Source organism: Salvelinus fontinalis, unplaced genomic scaffold (assembly GCF_029448725.1).
Source record: "Salvelinus fontinalis isolate EN_2023a unplaced genomic scaffold, ASM2944872v1 scaffold_0008, whole genome shotgun sequence".
Classification (NCBI taxonomy): domain Eukaryota; kingdom Metazoa; phylum Chordata; class Actinopteri; order Salmoniformes; family Salmonidae; genus Salvelinus; species Salvelinus fontinalis.
Genome location: NW_026600217.1, coordinates 401,710 through 416,191, shown reverse-complemented (window position 1 = coordinate 416,191; position 14,482 = coordinate 401,710). Strand labels below are relative to the sequence as shown.

At 50.3% G+C, this 14,482-nt stretch overlaps 1 protein-coding gene across 1 annotated transcript in view; it reads right to left on the bottom strand.

Moving 5' to 3' along the window:
- The window catches only part of LOC129842031 (prominin-1-A-like), a 102,610-nt gene that overhangs the window by 72,375 nt on the left and 15,753 nt on the right, over positions 1-14,482 (bottom strand). The window contains exon 2 of the mRNA XM_055910406.1: positions 265-326. Coding sequence (XP_055766381.1) covers positions 265-326 — 62 coding nt within the window. The remainder of the gene's footprint in view (positions 1-264; positions 327-14,482) is intronic.

Sequence of the window (14,482 nt, the reverse complement as noted above, 5' to 3'; positions counted from 1 at the left end):
TAGTGAGTTATACATTATTATATCTCTATAACAGAGTTAGTATTACAGCATGTTAGTGAGTTATACATTATTATATCTCTAACAGAGTTAGTATTACAGCATGTTAGTGAGTTATACATTATTATATCTCTCACAGAGTTAGTATTACAGCATGTTAGTGAGTTATACATTATTATATCTCTATAACACAGAGTTAGTATTACAGCATGTTAGTGAGTTATACATTATTATATCTCTCACAGAGTTAGTATTACAGCAGCCTACCTTGCGATAGTCCTCTAGTTTTATCCCTCCCATGTTCTGTTGGATGACTTTTACGATGAGATCTGAAAACAAAATACAACCTCATTAGCCAATCACTTAGCACAAGTCTCGTTAGCCAATTACACAACGCAACCTCCTCAGCCAATCACATAACGCACACTTGTTAGCCAATCACACAATACAATAGTCATTAGCCAATCACATACAACAGTCGTTAGCTCCTAGCCGTTTCCACTTCACAATTACAGTTCACCGGGGCGACTTTAGCAGGGCAGAAAATTGATAAAATGACTTGTTGGAAAGGTGGCATCCTCTGACGGTGCCACGTTGAAAGACACTGAGCTCTTCAGTACGGCCATTCCACTGCCAGTGTTTCCCTATGGAGATTGCATGGCTCTGTGCTGGATTTTATGTTGACAGTATGTCTCTATTTAGATCGGATGCAGTAATACCTGATCTTCTGCTCAGCAGGTACACACACACACACACACAGTCACACAGTCACACACACACACACACACACACACACACACACACACAAAGACACACAAAGACACACACACACACACACAGAGAGAGAAAGACAGACCCTTTTTTACATATGAGGTGAAAGGTAAAGGGGTAAAGTGGGTTGATTTGGAGTGAATTTGGGGGGTGAGGGGCTGTGTTCTAGAACTGTCTGGTCAGTAAAAAGCTGTGTTCTAGAACTGTCTGGTCAGTAAAAAGCTGTGTTCTAGAACTGTCTGGTCAGTAAAAAGCTGTGTTCTAGAACTGTCTGGTCAGTAAAAAGATGTTCTAGAACTGTCTGGTCAGTAAAAAGCTGTGTTCTAGAATTGTCTGGTCAGTAAAAAGCTGTGTTCTAGAACTGTCTGGTCAGTAAAAAGCTGTTTTAGAACTGTCTGGTCAGTAAAAAGCTGTTCTAGAACTGTCTGGTCAGTAAAAAGCTGTTCTAGAACTGTCTGGTCAGTAAAAAGCTGTGTTCTAGAACTGTCTGGTCAGTAAAAATATGTGTTCTAGAACTGTCTGGTCAGTAAAAAGCTGTGTTCTAGAACTGTCTGGTCAGTAAAAAGCTGTGTTCTAGAACTGTCTGGTCAGTAAAAAGCTGTGTTCTAGAACTGTCTGGTCAGTAAAAAGCTGTGTTCTAGAACTGTCTGGTCAGTAAAAAGCTGTGTTCTAGAACTGTCTGGTCAGTAAAAAGCTGTGTTCTAGAACTGTCTGGTCAGTAAAAAGCTGTGTTCTAGAACTATCTGGTGTTATGCTGGTGAATGAGGACCCAAAAGCGACGTAATAGAAACAGAGTCTTTATTCCAGTCTTAAACAAACAATGATTCTCCTGGATATTATCAAAGGTAAATCCAAAACAGGAAACTGAAATCCTCTCGTCAGTAGAGAGGAACGACTGGAGACGCGACCAAAGACTGCAGGTCGCTTCAGGAAGGCACAGGCCGTAGCTGACATAGACACCTGCTCACACGCAGCATCTGAAGAAGGCAAAAACACGACAGGGCGGAACAAGGACACAGAACAGCAAACATCAAACAAGAATCCGACAAGGACAGAAGCGGAAAACAGAGGGAGAAATAGGGACTCTAATCAGAGGGCAAAATAGGGGACAGGTGTGAAAGAGTAAATGAGGTCGTTAGGAGAATGAGAAACAGCTGGGAGCAGGAACGGAACGATAGAGAGAGAGAGCGGGAGAGGGAGAGAGGGAGGAGGAGAGAGAGGGATAGAAAGAGGGAAAGAACCTAATAAGACCAGCAGAGGGAAGCACAGGGACAAGACATGATGATCAAAGACAAAACATGACAGTACCCCCCCACTCACCGAGCGCCTCCTGGCGCACTCGAGGAGGAACCCTGGCGGCAACGAAGGAAATCATCAATCAACGAACGGTCCAGCACGTCCCGAGATGGAACCCAACTCCTCTCCTCAGGACCGTAACCCTCCCAATCCACTAAGTACTGGTGACCACGTCCCCGAGAACGCATGTCCATGATCCTCCGTACCTTGTAAATAGGTGCGCCCTCGACAAGGACGGGGGGGGGGGAGGGAAGACGAACGGGGGGACGAAGAAAAGGCTTGACACAAGAGACATGGAAGACAGGGTGGACGCGACGAAGATGTCGCGGAAGAAGCAGTCGCACAGCGACAGGATTGACGACCTGAGAGACACGGAACGGACCAATGAACCGCGGAGTCAACTTGCGAGAAGCTGTCGTAAGGGGAAGGTTACGAGTGGAAAGCCACACTCTCTGACCGCGACAATACCTAGGACTCTTAATCCTACGTTTATTGGCGGCTCTCACAGTCTGCGCCCTGTAACGGCAAAGTGCAGACCTGACCCTCCTCCAGGTGCGCTCACAACGTTGGACAAAAGCCTGAGCGGAGGGAACGCTGGACTCGGCGAGCTGGGACGAGAACAGAGGAGGCTGGTAACCAAGACTACTCTGAAACGGAGATAGCCCGGTAGCAGACGAAGGAAGCGAGTTGTGAGCGTACTCAGCCCAGGGGAGCTGTTCTGCCCAAGACGCAGGGTTTCGAAACGAAAGGCTGCGTAATATGCGACCAATCGACTGATTGGCCCTTTCTGCTTGACCGTTAGACTGGGGATGAAACCCGGAAGAGAGACTGACGGAAGCACCAATCAAACGACAGAACTCCCTCCAAAACTGTGACGTGAATTGCGGGCCTCTGTCTGAAACGGCGTCTAACGGGAGGCCATGAATTCTGAACACATTCTCAATGATGATTTGTGCCGTCTCCTTAGCGGAAGGAAGCTTAGCGAGGGGAATGAAATGTGCCGCCTTAGAGAACCTATCGATAACCGTAAGAATCACAGTCTTCCCCGCAGACGAAGGCAGACCGGTAATAAAGTCTAAGGCGATGTGAGACCATGGTCGAGAAGGAATGGGAAGCGGTCTGAGACGACCGGCAGGAGGAGAGTTACATGACTTAGTCTGCGCGCAGTCCGAACAAGCAGCCACGAAACGGCGCGTGTCCCGCTCCTGAGTAGGCCACCAAAACCGCTGGCGAATAGAAGCAAGCGTACCCCGAACGCCGGGGTGGCCAGCTAACTTGGCAGAATGAGCCCACTGAAGAACAGCCAGACGAGTAGAGACAGGAACGAACAGAAGGTTACTAGGACAAGCGCGCGGCGACGCAGTGTGAGTGAGTGCTTGCTTTACCTGTCTCTCAATTCCCCAGACAGTCAACCCGACAACACGCCCTTCAGGGAGAATCCCCTCGGGGTCGGTAGAAGCCACAGAAGAACTAAAGAGACGGGATAAGGCATCAGGCTTGGTGTTCTTATTTCCCGGGCGATAGGAAATCACGAACTCGAAACGAGCGAAAAACAACGCCCAACGAGCTTGACGTGCATTAAGTCATTTGGCAGAACGGATGTACTCAAGGTTCTTATGGTCAGTCCAAACGACAAAAGGGACGGTCGCCCCCTCCAACCACTGTCGCCATTCGCCTATGGCTAAGCGGATGGCGAGCAGTTCGCGGTTACCCACATCATAGTTGCGTTCCGATGGCGACAGGCGATGAGAAAAGTAAGCGCAAGGATGGACCTTATCGTCAGACTGGAAGCGCTGGGACAGAATGGCTCCCACGCCCACCTCTGAAGCGTCAACCTCGACAATGAATTGTTTAGTGACGTCAGGAGTAACAAGGATAGGGGCGGATGTAAAACGCTTCTTGAGGAGATCAAAAGCTCCCTGGGCGGAACCGGACCACTTAAAGCAAGTCTTGACAGAAGTCAGAGCTGTGAGAGGAGCAGCCACTTGACCGAAATTACGAATGAAACGCCGATAGAAATTAGCGAAACCGAGAAAGCGCTGTAACTCGACACGTGACTTAGGAACGGGCCAATCGCTGACTGCCTGGACCTTAGCGGGATCCATCTGAATGCCTTCAGCGGAAATAACAGAACCGAGAAATGTGACAGAGGAGACATGAAAGGCGCACTTCTCAGCCTTCACGTAGAGACAATTCTCTAAAAGGCGCTGGAGTACACGTCGAACGTGCTGAACATGAATCTCGAGTGACGGTGAAAAAATCAGGATATCGTCAAGGTAAACGAAAACAAAGATGTTCAGCATGTCTCTCAGTACATCATTAACTAATGCCTGAAAGACAGCTGGAGCATTAGCGAGACCGAACGGCAGAACCCGGTATTCAAAATGCCCTAACGGAGTGTTAAACGCCGTTTTCCACTCGTCCCCCTCTCTGATGCGTACGAGATGGTAAGCGTTACGAAGGTCCAACTTAGTAAAGAACCTGGCTCCCTGCAGAATCTCGAAGGCTGACGACATAAGGGGAAGCGGATAACGATTCTTAACCGTTATGTCATTCAGCCCTCGATAATCCACGCAGGGGCGCAGAGTACCGTCCTTCTTCTTAACAAAGAAAAACCCCGCTCCGGCGGGAGAGGAAGAAGGCACCACGGTACCGGCGTCGAGAGAAACAGACAGATAATCCTCGAGAGCCTTACGTTCGGGAGCCGACAGAGAGTATAGTCTACCCCGAGGGGGAGTGGTCCCCGGAAGGAGATCAATACAACAATCATACGACCGGTGAGGAGGAAGAGAGTTGGCTCTGGACCGACTGAAGACCGTGCGTAGATCATGATATTCCTCCGGCACTCCTGTCAAATCACCAGGTTCCTCCTGAGTAGAGGGGACAGAAGAAACAGGAGGGATAGCAGACATTAAACACTTCACATGACAAGAAACGTTCCAGGATAGGATAGAATTACTAGACCAATTAATAGAAGGATTATGACATACTAGCCAGGGATGACCCAAAACAACAGGTGTAAAAGGTGAACGAAAAATCAAAAAGGAAATGGTCTCACTGTGGTTACCAGATACTGTGAGGGTTAAAGGTAGTGTCTCACATCTGATACTGGGGAGAGGACTACCATCTAAGGCGAACATGGGCGTGGGCTTCCCTAACTGTCTGAGAGGAATGTCATGTTTCCGAGCCCATGCTTCGTCCATAAAACAACCCTCAGCCCCAGAGTCTATCAAGGCACTGCAGGAAGCAGCCGAACCGGTCCAGCGTAGATGGACCGACAAGGTAGTACAGGATCTTGATGTCATGTTGTCTTTGATCATGTCTTGTCCCTGTGCTTCCCTCTGCTGGTCTTATTAGGTTCTTTCTCTTTCTCTCTCTCTATCGTTCCGTTCATGCTCCCAGCTGTTTCTCATTCTCCCTACGACCTCATTTACTCTTTCACACCTGTCCCCTATTTTGCCCTCTGATTAGAGTCCCTATTTCTCCCTCTGTTTTCCGCTCCTGTCCTTGTCGGATTCTTGTTTGATGTTTGCAGTTTCTGTGTCCTTGTTCCGCCCTGTCGTGTTCTTTTGCCTTCTTCAGATGCTGCGTGTGAGCAGGTGTCTATGTCAGCTACGGTCTGTGCCTTCCTGAAGCGACCTGCAGTCTGTGGTCGCGTCTCCAGTCGTTCCTCTCTATTGACGAGAGGATTTCAGTTTCCTGTTTTGGATTACCATTGATTTATATCCAGGAGAATCATTATTTGTTTTATACTGGAATAAAGACTCTGTTACTATTACGTCGCTTTTGGGTCCTCATTCATCTGCATAACAGAAGAATCCGACCAAGATGGACCCAGCGACTACGGATTCTCTCAACACTGCCGTCAAGTTCCAGGGAGCAATGCTCGGCAGACACGAGCAGGAATTGTCTGCTGCTCGTCATGCCGTTGAGACCCTGGCCACTCAGGTCTCCGACCTGTCAGGACAGTTTCAGAGTCTTCGTCTCGTGCCACCAGCTACTTCCTGGTCTTCCGAGTCTCCGGAACCTAGGGTTAATAACCCACCATGTTACTCTGGGCAGCCCACTGAGTGTCGCTCCTTTCTCACCCAGTGTGATATTGTGTTCTCTCTCCAGCCCAACACATACTCAAGAGAGAGAGCTCGGATCGCTTACGTCATATCACTCCTTACTGGTCGGGCTCGGGAGTGGGGCACAGCTATCTGGGAGGCTAGGGCTGAGTGTTCTAACGTTTATCAGAACTTTAGAGAGGAGATGATACGGGTTTTTGATCGTTCAGTTTTTGGGAAGGAGGCTTCCAGGGCCCTGGCTTCCCTATGTCAAGGTGATCGATCCATAACGGATTACTCTATAGAGTTTCGCACTCTGGCTGCATCCAGTGACTGGAACGAGCCGGCGTTGCTCGCTCGTTTTCTGGAGGGACTCCACGCTGAGGTTAAGGATGAGATTCTCTCCCGGGAGGTTCCTTCCAGCGTGGACTCTTTGATTGCACTCGCCATCCGCATAGAACGACGGGTAGATCTTCGTCACCGAGCTCGTGAAAGAGAGCTCGCGTTAACGGTGTTTCCCCTCTCCGCATCTCAACCATCTCCTCCCACCGGCTCAGAGACTGAGCCCATGCAGCTGGGAGGTATTCGCATCTCGACTAAGGAGAGGGAACGGAGAATCACCAACCGCCTTTGCCTCTATTGCGGTTCTGCTGGACATTTTGTCATGTCATGTCCAGTAAAAGCCAGAGCTCATCAGTAAGCGGAGGGCTACTGGTGAGCGCTACTACTCAGGTCTCTCCATCAAGATCCTGTACTACCTTGTCGGTCCATCTACGCTGGACCGGTTCGGCTGCTTCCTGCAGTGCCTTGATAGACTCAGGGGCTGAGGGTTGTTTTATGGACGAAGCATGGGCTCGGAAACATGACATTCCCCTCAGACAGTTAGGGAAGCCCACGCCCATGTTCGCCTTAGATGGTAGTCTTCTCCCCAGTATCAGATGTGAGACACTACCTTTAACCCTCACAGTATCTGGTAACCACAGTGAGACCATTTCCTTTTTGATTTTTCGTTCACCTTTTACACCTGTTGTTTTGGGTCATCCCTGGCTAGTATGTCATAATCCTTCTATTAATTGGTCTAGTAATTCTATTCTATCCTGGAACGTTTCTTGTCATGTGAAGTGTTTAATGTCTGCTATCCCTCCTGTGTCTTCTGTCCCCTCTACTCAGGAGGAACCTGGTGATTTGACAGGAGTGCCGGAGGAATATCATGATCTGCGCACGGTCTTCAGTCGGTCCAGAGCCAGCTCCCTTCCTCCTCACCGGTCGTATGATTGTTGTATTGATCTCCTTCCGGGGACCACTCCCCCTCGGGGTAGACTATACTCTCTGTCGGCTCCCGAACGTAAGGCTCTCGAGGATTATCTGTCTGTTTCTCTCGACGCCGGTACCGTGGTGCCTTCTTCCTCTCCCGCCGGAGCGGGATTTTTCTTTGTTAAGAAGAAGGACGGTACTCTGCGCCCCTGCGTGGATTATCGAGGGCTGAATGACATAACGGTTAAGAATCGTTATCCGCTTCCCCTTATGTCGTCAGCCTTCGAGATTTTGCAGGGAGCCAGGTGCTTTACTAAGTTGGACCTTCGTAACGCTTACCATCTCGTACGCATCAGAGAGGGGGACGAGTGGAAAACGGCGTTTAACACTCCGTTAGGGCATTTTGAATACCGGGTTCTGCCGTTCGGTCTCGCTAATGCTCCAGCTGTCTTTCAGGCATTAGTTAATGATGTACTGAGAGACATGCTGAACATTTTTGTTTTCGTTTACCTTGACGATATCCTGATTTTTTCACCGTCACTCGAGATTCATGTTCAGCACGTTCGACGTGTACTCCAGCGCCTTTTAGAGAATTGTCTCTACGTGAAGGCTGAGAAGTGCGCCTTTCATGTCTCCTCTGTCACTTTTCTCGGTTCTGTTATTTCCGCTGAAGGCATTCAGATGGATCCCGCTAAGGTCCAGGCTGTCAGCGATTGGCTCGTCCCTAAGTCACGTGTCGAGTTGCAGCGTTTTCTCGGTTTCGCTAATTTCTATCGGCGTTTCATTCGTAATTTCGGTCAAGTGGCTGCCCCTCTCACCGCTCTGACTTCTGTCAAGACTTGCTTTAAGTGGTCCGGTTCCGCCCAGGGAGCTTTTGATCTCCTCAAGAAGCGTTTTACATCCGCTCCTATCCTTGTTACTCCTGACGTCACTAAACAATTCATTGTCGAGGTTGACGCTTCAGAGGTGGGCGTGGGAGCCATTCTGTCTCAGCGCTTCCAGTCTGACGATAAGGTCCATCCTTGCGCTTACTTTTCTCATCGCCTGTCGCCATCGGAACGCAACTATGATGTGGGTAACCGCGAACTGCTCGCCATCCGCTTAGCCATAGGCGAATGGCGACAGTGGTTGGAGGGGGCGACCGTCCCTTTTGTCGTTTGGACTGACCATAAGAACCTTGAGTACATCCGTTCGGCCAAACGACTTAATGCACGTCAAGCTCGTTGGTCGTTGTTTTTCGCTCGTTTCGAGTTCGTGATTTCCTATCGTCCGGGAAATAAGAACACCAAGCCTGATGCCTTATCCCGTCTCTTTAGTTCTTCTGTGGCTTCTACCGACCCCGAGGGGATTCTCCCTGAAGGGCGTGTTGTCGGGTTGACTGTCTGGGGAATTGAGAGACAGGTAAAGCAAGCACTCACTCACACTGCGTCGCCGCGCGCTTGTCCTAGTAACCTTCTGTTCGTTCCTGTCTCTACTCGTCTGGCTGTTCTTCAGTGGGCTCACTCTGCCAAGTTAGCTGGCCACCCCGGCGTTCGGGGTACGCTTGCTTCTATTCGCCAGCGGTTTTGGTGGCCTACTCAGGAGCGGGACACGCGTCGTTTCGTGGCTGCTTGTTCGGACTGCGCGCAGACTAAGTCAGGTAACTCTCCTCCTGCCGGTCGTCTCAGACCGCTTCCCATTCCTTCTCGACCATGGTCTCACATCGCCTTAGACTTTATTACCGGTCTGCCTTCGTCTGCGGGGAAGACTGTGATTCTTACGGTTATCGACAGGTTCTCTAAGGCGGCACATTTCATTCCCCTCGCTAAGCTTCCTTCCGCTAAGGAGACGGCACAAATCATCATTGAGAATGTGTTCAGAATTCATGGCCTCCCGTTAGACGCCGTTTCAGACAGAGGTCCGCAATTCACGTCACAGTTTTGGAGGGAGTTCTGTCGTTTGATTGGTGCTTCCGTCAGTCTCTCTTCCGGGTTTCATCCCCAGTCTAACGGTCAAGCAGAAAGGGCCAATCAGTCGATTGGTCGCATTTTACGCAGCCTTTCGTTTCGAAACCCTGCGTCTTGGGCAGAACAGCTCCCCTGGGCTGAGTACGCTCACAACTCGCTTCCTTCGTCTGCTACCGGGCTGTCCCCGTTTCAGAGTAGTCTTGGCTACCAGCCTCCTCTGTTCTCGTCCCAGCTCGCCGAGTCCAGCGTTCCCTCCGCTCAGGCTTTTGTCCAACGTTGTGAGCGCACCTGGAGGAGGGTCAGGTCTGCACTTTGCCGTTACAGGGCGCAGACTGTGAGAGCCGCCAATAAACGTAGGATTAAGAGTCCTAGGTATTGTCGCGGTCAGAGAGTGTGGCTTTCCACTCGTAACCTTCCTCTTACGACAGCTTCTCGCAAGTTGACTCCGCGGTTCATTGGTCCGTTCCGTGTCTCTCAGGTCGTCAATCCTGTCGCTGTGCGACTGCTTCTTCCGCGACATCTTCGTCGCGTCCACCCTGTCTTCCATGTCTCTTGTGTCAAGCCTTTTCTTCGCGCCCCCGTTCGTCTTCCCTCCCCCCCCCCCGTCCTTGTCGAGGGCGCTCCTATTTACAAGGTACGGAAGATCATGGACATGCGTTCTCGGGGACGTGGTCACCAGTACTTAGTGGATTGGGAGGGTTACGGTCCTGAGGAGAGGAGTTGGGTTCCATCTCGGGACGTGCTGGACCGTTCGTTGATCGATGATTTCCTTCGTTGCCGCCAGGGTTCCTCCTCGAGTGCGCCAGGAGGCGCTCGGTGAGTGGGGGGGTACTGTCATGTTGTCTTTGATCATGTCTTGTCCCTGTGCTTCCCTCTGCTGGTCTTATTAGGTTCTTTCTCTTTCTCTCTCTCTATCGTTCCGTTCATGCTCCCAGCTGTTTCTCATTCTCCCTACGACCTCATTTACTCTTTCACACCTGTCCCCTATTTTGCCCTCTGATTAGAGTCCCTATTTCTCCCTCTGTTTTCCGCTCCTGTCCTTGTCGGATTCTTGTTTGATGTTTGCAGTTTCTGTGTCCTTGTTCCGCCCTGTCGTGTTCTTTTGCCTTCTTCAGATGCTGCGTGTGAGCAGGTGTCTATGTCAGCTACGGTCTGTGCCTTCCTGAAGCGACCTGCAGTCTGTGGTCGCGTCTCCAGTCGTTCCTCTCTATTGACGAGAGGATTTCAGTTTCCTGTTTTGGATTACCATTGATTTATATCCAGGAGAATCATTATTTGTTTTATACTGGAATAAAGACTCTGTTACTATTACGTCGCTTTTGGGTCCTCATTCATCTGCATAACACTTGATGGAGAGACCTGAGTAGTAGCGCTCACCAGTAGCCCTCCGCTTACTGATGAGCTCTGGCCTTTTACTGGACATGACATGACAAAATGTCCAGCAGAACCGCAATAGAGGCAAAGGCGGTTGGTGATTCTCCGTTCCCTCTCCTTAGTCGAGATGCGAATACCTCCCAGCTGCATGGGCTCAGTCTCTGAGCCGATGGGAGGAGATGGTTGAGATGCGGAGAGGGGAAACACCGTTAACGCGAGCTCTCTTCCACGAGCTCGGTGACGAAGATCTACCCGTCGTTCTATGCGGATGGCGAGTGCAATCAAAGAGTCCACGCTGGAAGGAACCTCCCGGGAGAGAATCTCATCCTTAACCTCAGCGTGGAGTCCCTCCAGAAAACGAGCGAGCAACGCCGGCTCGTTCCAGTCACTGGATGCAGCCAGAGTGCGAAACTCTATAGAGTAATCCGTTATGGATCGATCACCTTGACATAGGGAAGCCAGGGCCCTGGAAGCCTCCTTCCCAAAAACTGAACGATCAAAAACCCGTATCATCTCCTCTCTAAAGTTCTGATAAACGTTAGAACACTCAGCCCTAGCCTCCCAGATAGCTGTGCCCCACTCCCGAGCCCGACCAGTAAGGAGTGATATGACGTAAGCGATCCGAGCTCTCTCTCTTGAGTATGTGTTGGGCTGGAGAGAGAACACAATATCACACTGGGTGAGAAAGGAGCGACACTCAGTGGGCTGCCCAGAGTAACATGGTGGGTTATTAACCCTAGGTTCCGGAGACTCGGAAGACCAGGAAGTAGCTGGTGGCACGAGACGAAGACTCTGAAACTGTCCTGACAGGTCGGAGACCTGAGTGGCCAGGGTCTCAACGGCATGACGAGCAGCAGACAATTCCTGCTCGTGTCTGCCGAGCATTGCTCCCTGGAACTTGACGGCAGTGTTGAGAGAATCCGTAGTCGCTGGGTCCATCTTGGTCGGATTCTTCTGTTATGCAGATGAATGAGGACCCAAAAGCGACGTAATAGTAACAGAGTCTTTATTCCAGTATAAAACAAATAATGATTCTCCTGGATATAAATCAATGGTAATCCAAAACAGGAAACTGAAATCCTCTCGTCAATAGAGAGGAACGACTGGAGACGCGACCACAGACTGCAGGTCGCTTCAGGAAGGCACAGACCGTAGCTGACATAGACACCTGCTCACACGCAGCATCTGAAGAAGGCAAAAGAACACGACAGGGCGGAACAAGGACACAGAAACTGCAAACATCAAACAAGAATCCGACAAGGACAGGAGCGGAAAACAGAGGGAGAAATAGGGACTCTAATCAGAGGGCAAAATAGGGGACAGGTGTGAAAGAGTAAATGAGGTCGTAGGGAGAATGAGAAACAGCTGGGAGCATGAACGGAACGATAGAGAGAGAGAAAGAGAAAGAACCTAATAAGACCAGCAGAGGGAAGCACAGGGACAAGACATGATCAAAGACAACATGACATCAAGATCCTGTACTACCTTGTCGGTCCATCTACGCTGGACCGGTTCGGCTGCTTCCTGCAGTGCCTTGATAGACTCAGGGGCTGAGGGTTGTTTTATGGACGAAGCATGGGCTCGGAAACATGACATTCCCCTCAGACAGTTAGGGAAGCCCACGCCCATGTTCGCCTTAGATGGTAGTCTTCTCCCCAGTATCAGATGTGAGACACTACCTTTAACCCTCACAGTATCTGGTAACCACAGTGAGACCATTTCCTTTTTGATTTTTCGTTCACCTTTTACACCTGTTGTTTTGGGTCATCCCTGGCTAGTATGTCATAATCCTTCTATTAATTGGTCTAGTAATTCTATTCTATCCTGGAACGTTTCTTGTCATGTGAAGTGTTTAATGTCTGCTATCCCTCCTGTGTCTTCTGTCCCCTCTACTCAGGAGGAACCTGGTGATTTGACAGGAGTGCCGGAGGAATATCATGATCTGCGCACGGTCTTCAGTCGGTCCAGAGCCAGCTCCCTTCCTCCTCACCGGTCGTATGATTGTTGTATTGATCTCCTTCCGGGGACCACTCCCCCTCGGGGTAGACTATACTCTCTGTCGGCTCCCGAACGTAAGGCTCTCGAGGATTATCTGTCTGTTTCTCTCGACGCCGGTACCGTGGTGCCTTCTTCCTCTCCCGCCGGAGCGGGATTTTTCTTTGTTAAGAAGAAGGACGGTACTCTGCGCCCCTGCGTGGATTATCGAGGGCTGAATGACATAACGGTTAAGAATCGTTATCCGCTTCCCCTTATGTCGTCAGCCTTCGAGATTTTGCAGGGAGCCAGGTGCTTTACTAAGTTGGACCTTCGTAACGCTTACCATCTCGTACGCATCAGAGAGGGGGACGAGTGGAAAACGGCGTTTAACACTCCGTTAGGGCATTTTGAATACCGGGTTCTGCCGTTCGGTCTCGCTAATGCTCCAGCTGTCTTTCAGGCATTAGTTAATGATGTACTGAGAGACATGCTGAACATTTTTGTTTTCGTTTACCTTGACGATATCCTGATTTTTTCACCGTCACTCGAGATTCATGTTCAGCACGTTCGACGTGTACTCCAGCGCCTTTTAGAGAATTGTCTCTACGTGAAGGCTGAGAAGTGCGCCTTTCATGTCTCCTCTGTCACTTTTCTCGGTTCTGTTATTTCCGCTGAAGGCATTCAGATGGATCCCGCTAAGGTCCAGGCTGTCAGCGATTGGCTCGTCCCTAAGTCACGTGTCGAGTTGCAGCGTTTTCTCGGTTTCGCTAATTTCTATCGGCGTTTCATTCGTAATTTCGGTCAAGTGGCTGCCCCTCTCACCGCTCTGACTTCTGTCAAGACTTGCTTTAAGTGGTCCGGTTCCGCCCAGGGAGCTTTTGATCTCCTCAAGAAGCGTTTTACATCCGCTCCTATCCTTGTTACTCCTGACGTCACTAAACAATTCATTGTCGAGGTTGACGCTTCAGAGGTGGGCGTGGGAGCCATTCTGTCTCAGCGCTTCCAGTCTGACGATAAGGTCCATCCTTGCGCTTACTTTTCTCATCGCCTGTCGCCATCGGAACGCAACTATGATGTGGGTAACCGCGAACTGCTCGCCATCCGCTTAGCCATAGGCGAATGGCGACAGTGGTTGGAGGGGGCGACCGTCCCTTTTGTCGTTTGGACTGACCATAAGAACCTTGAGTACATCCGTTCGGCCAAACGACTTAATGCACGTCAAGCTCGTTGGTCGTTGTTTTTCGCTCGTTTCGAGTTCGTGATTTCCTATCGTCCGGGAAATAAGAACACCAAGCCTGATGCCTTATCCCGTCTCTTTAGTTCTTCTGTGGCTTCTACCGACCCCGAGGGGATTCTCCCTGAAGGGCGTGTTGTCGGGTTGACTGTCTGGGGAATTGAGAGACAGGTAAAGCAAGCACTCACTCACACTGCGTCGCCGCGCGCTTGTCCTAGTAACCTTCTGTTCGTTCCTGTCTCTACTCGTCTGGCTGTTCTTCAGTGGGCTCACTCTGCCAAGTTAGCTGGCCACCCCGGCGTTCGGGGTACGCTTGCTTCTATTCGCCAGCGGTTTTGGTGGCCTACTCAGGAGCGGGACACGCGTCGTTTCGTGGCTGCTTGTTCGGACTGCGCGCAGACTAAGTCAGGTAACTCTCCTCCTGCCGGTCGTCTCAGACCGCTTCCCATTCCTTCTCGACCATGGTCTCACATCGCCTTAGACTTTATTACCGGTCTGCCTTCGTCTGCGGGGAAGACTGTGATTCTTACGGTTATCGACAGGTTCTCTAAGGCGGCACATTTCATTCCCCTCGCTAAGCTTCC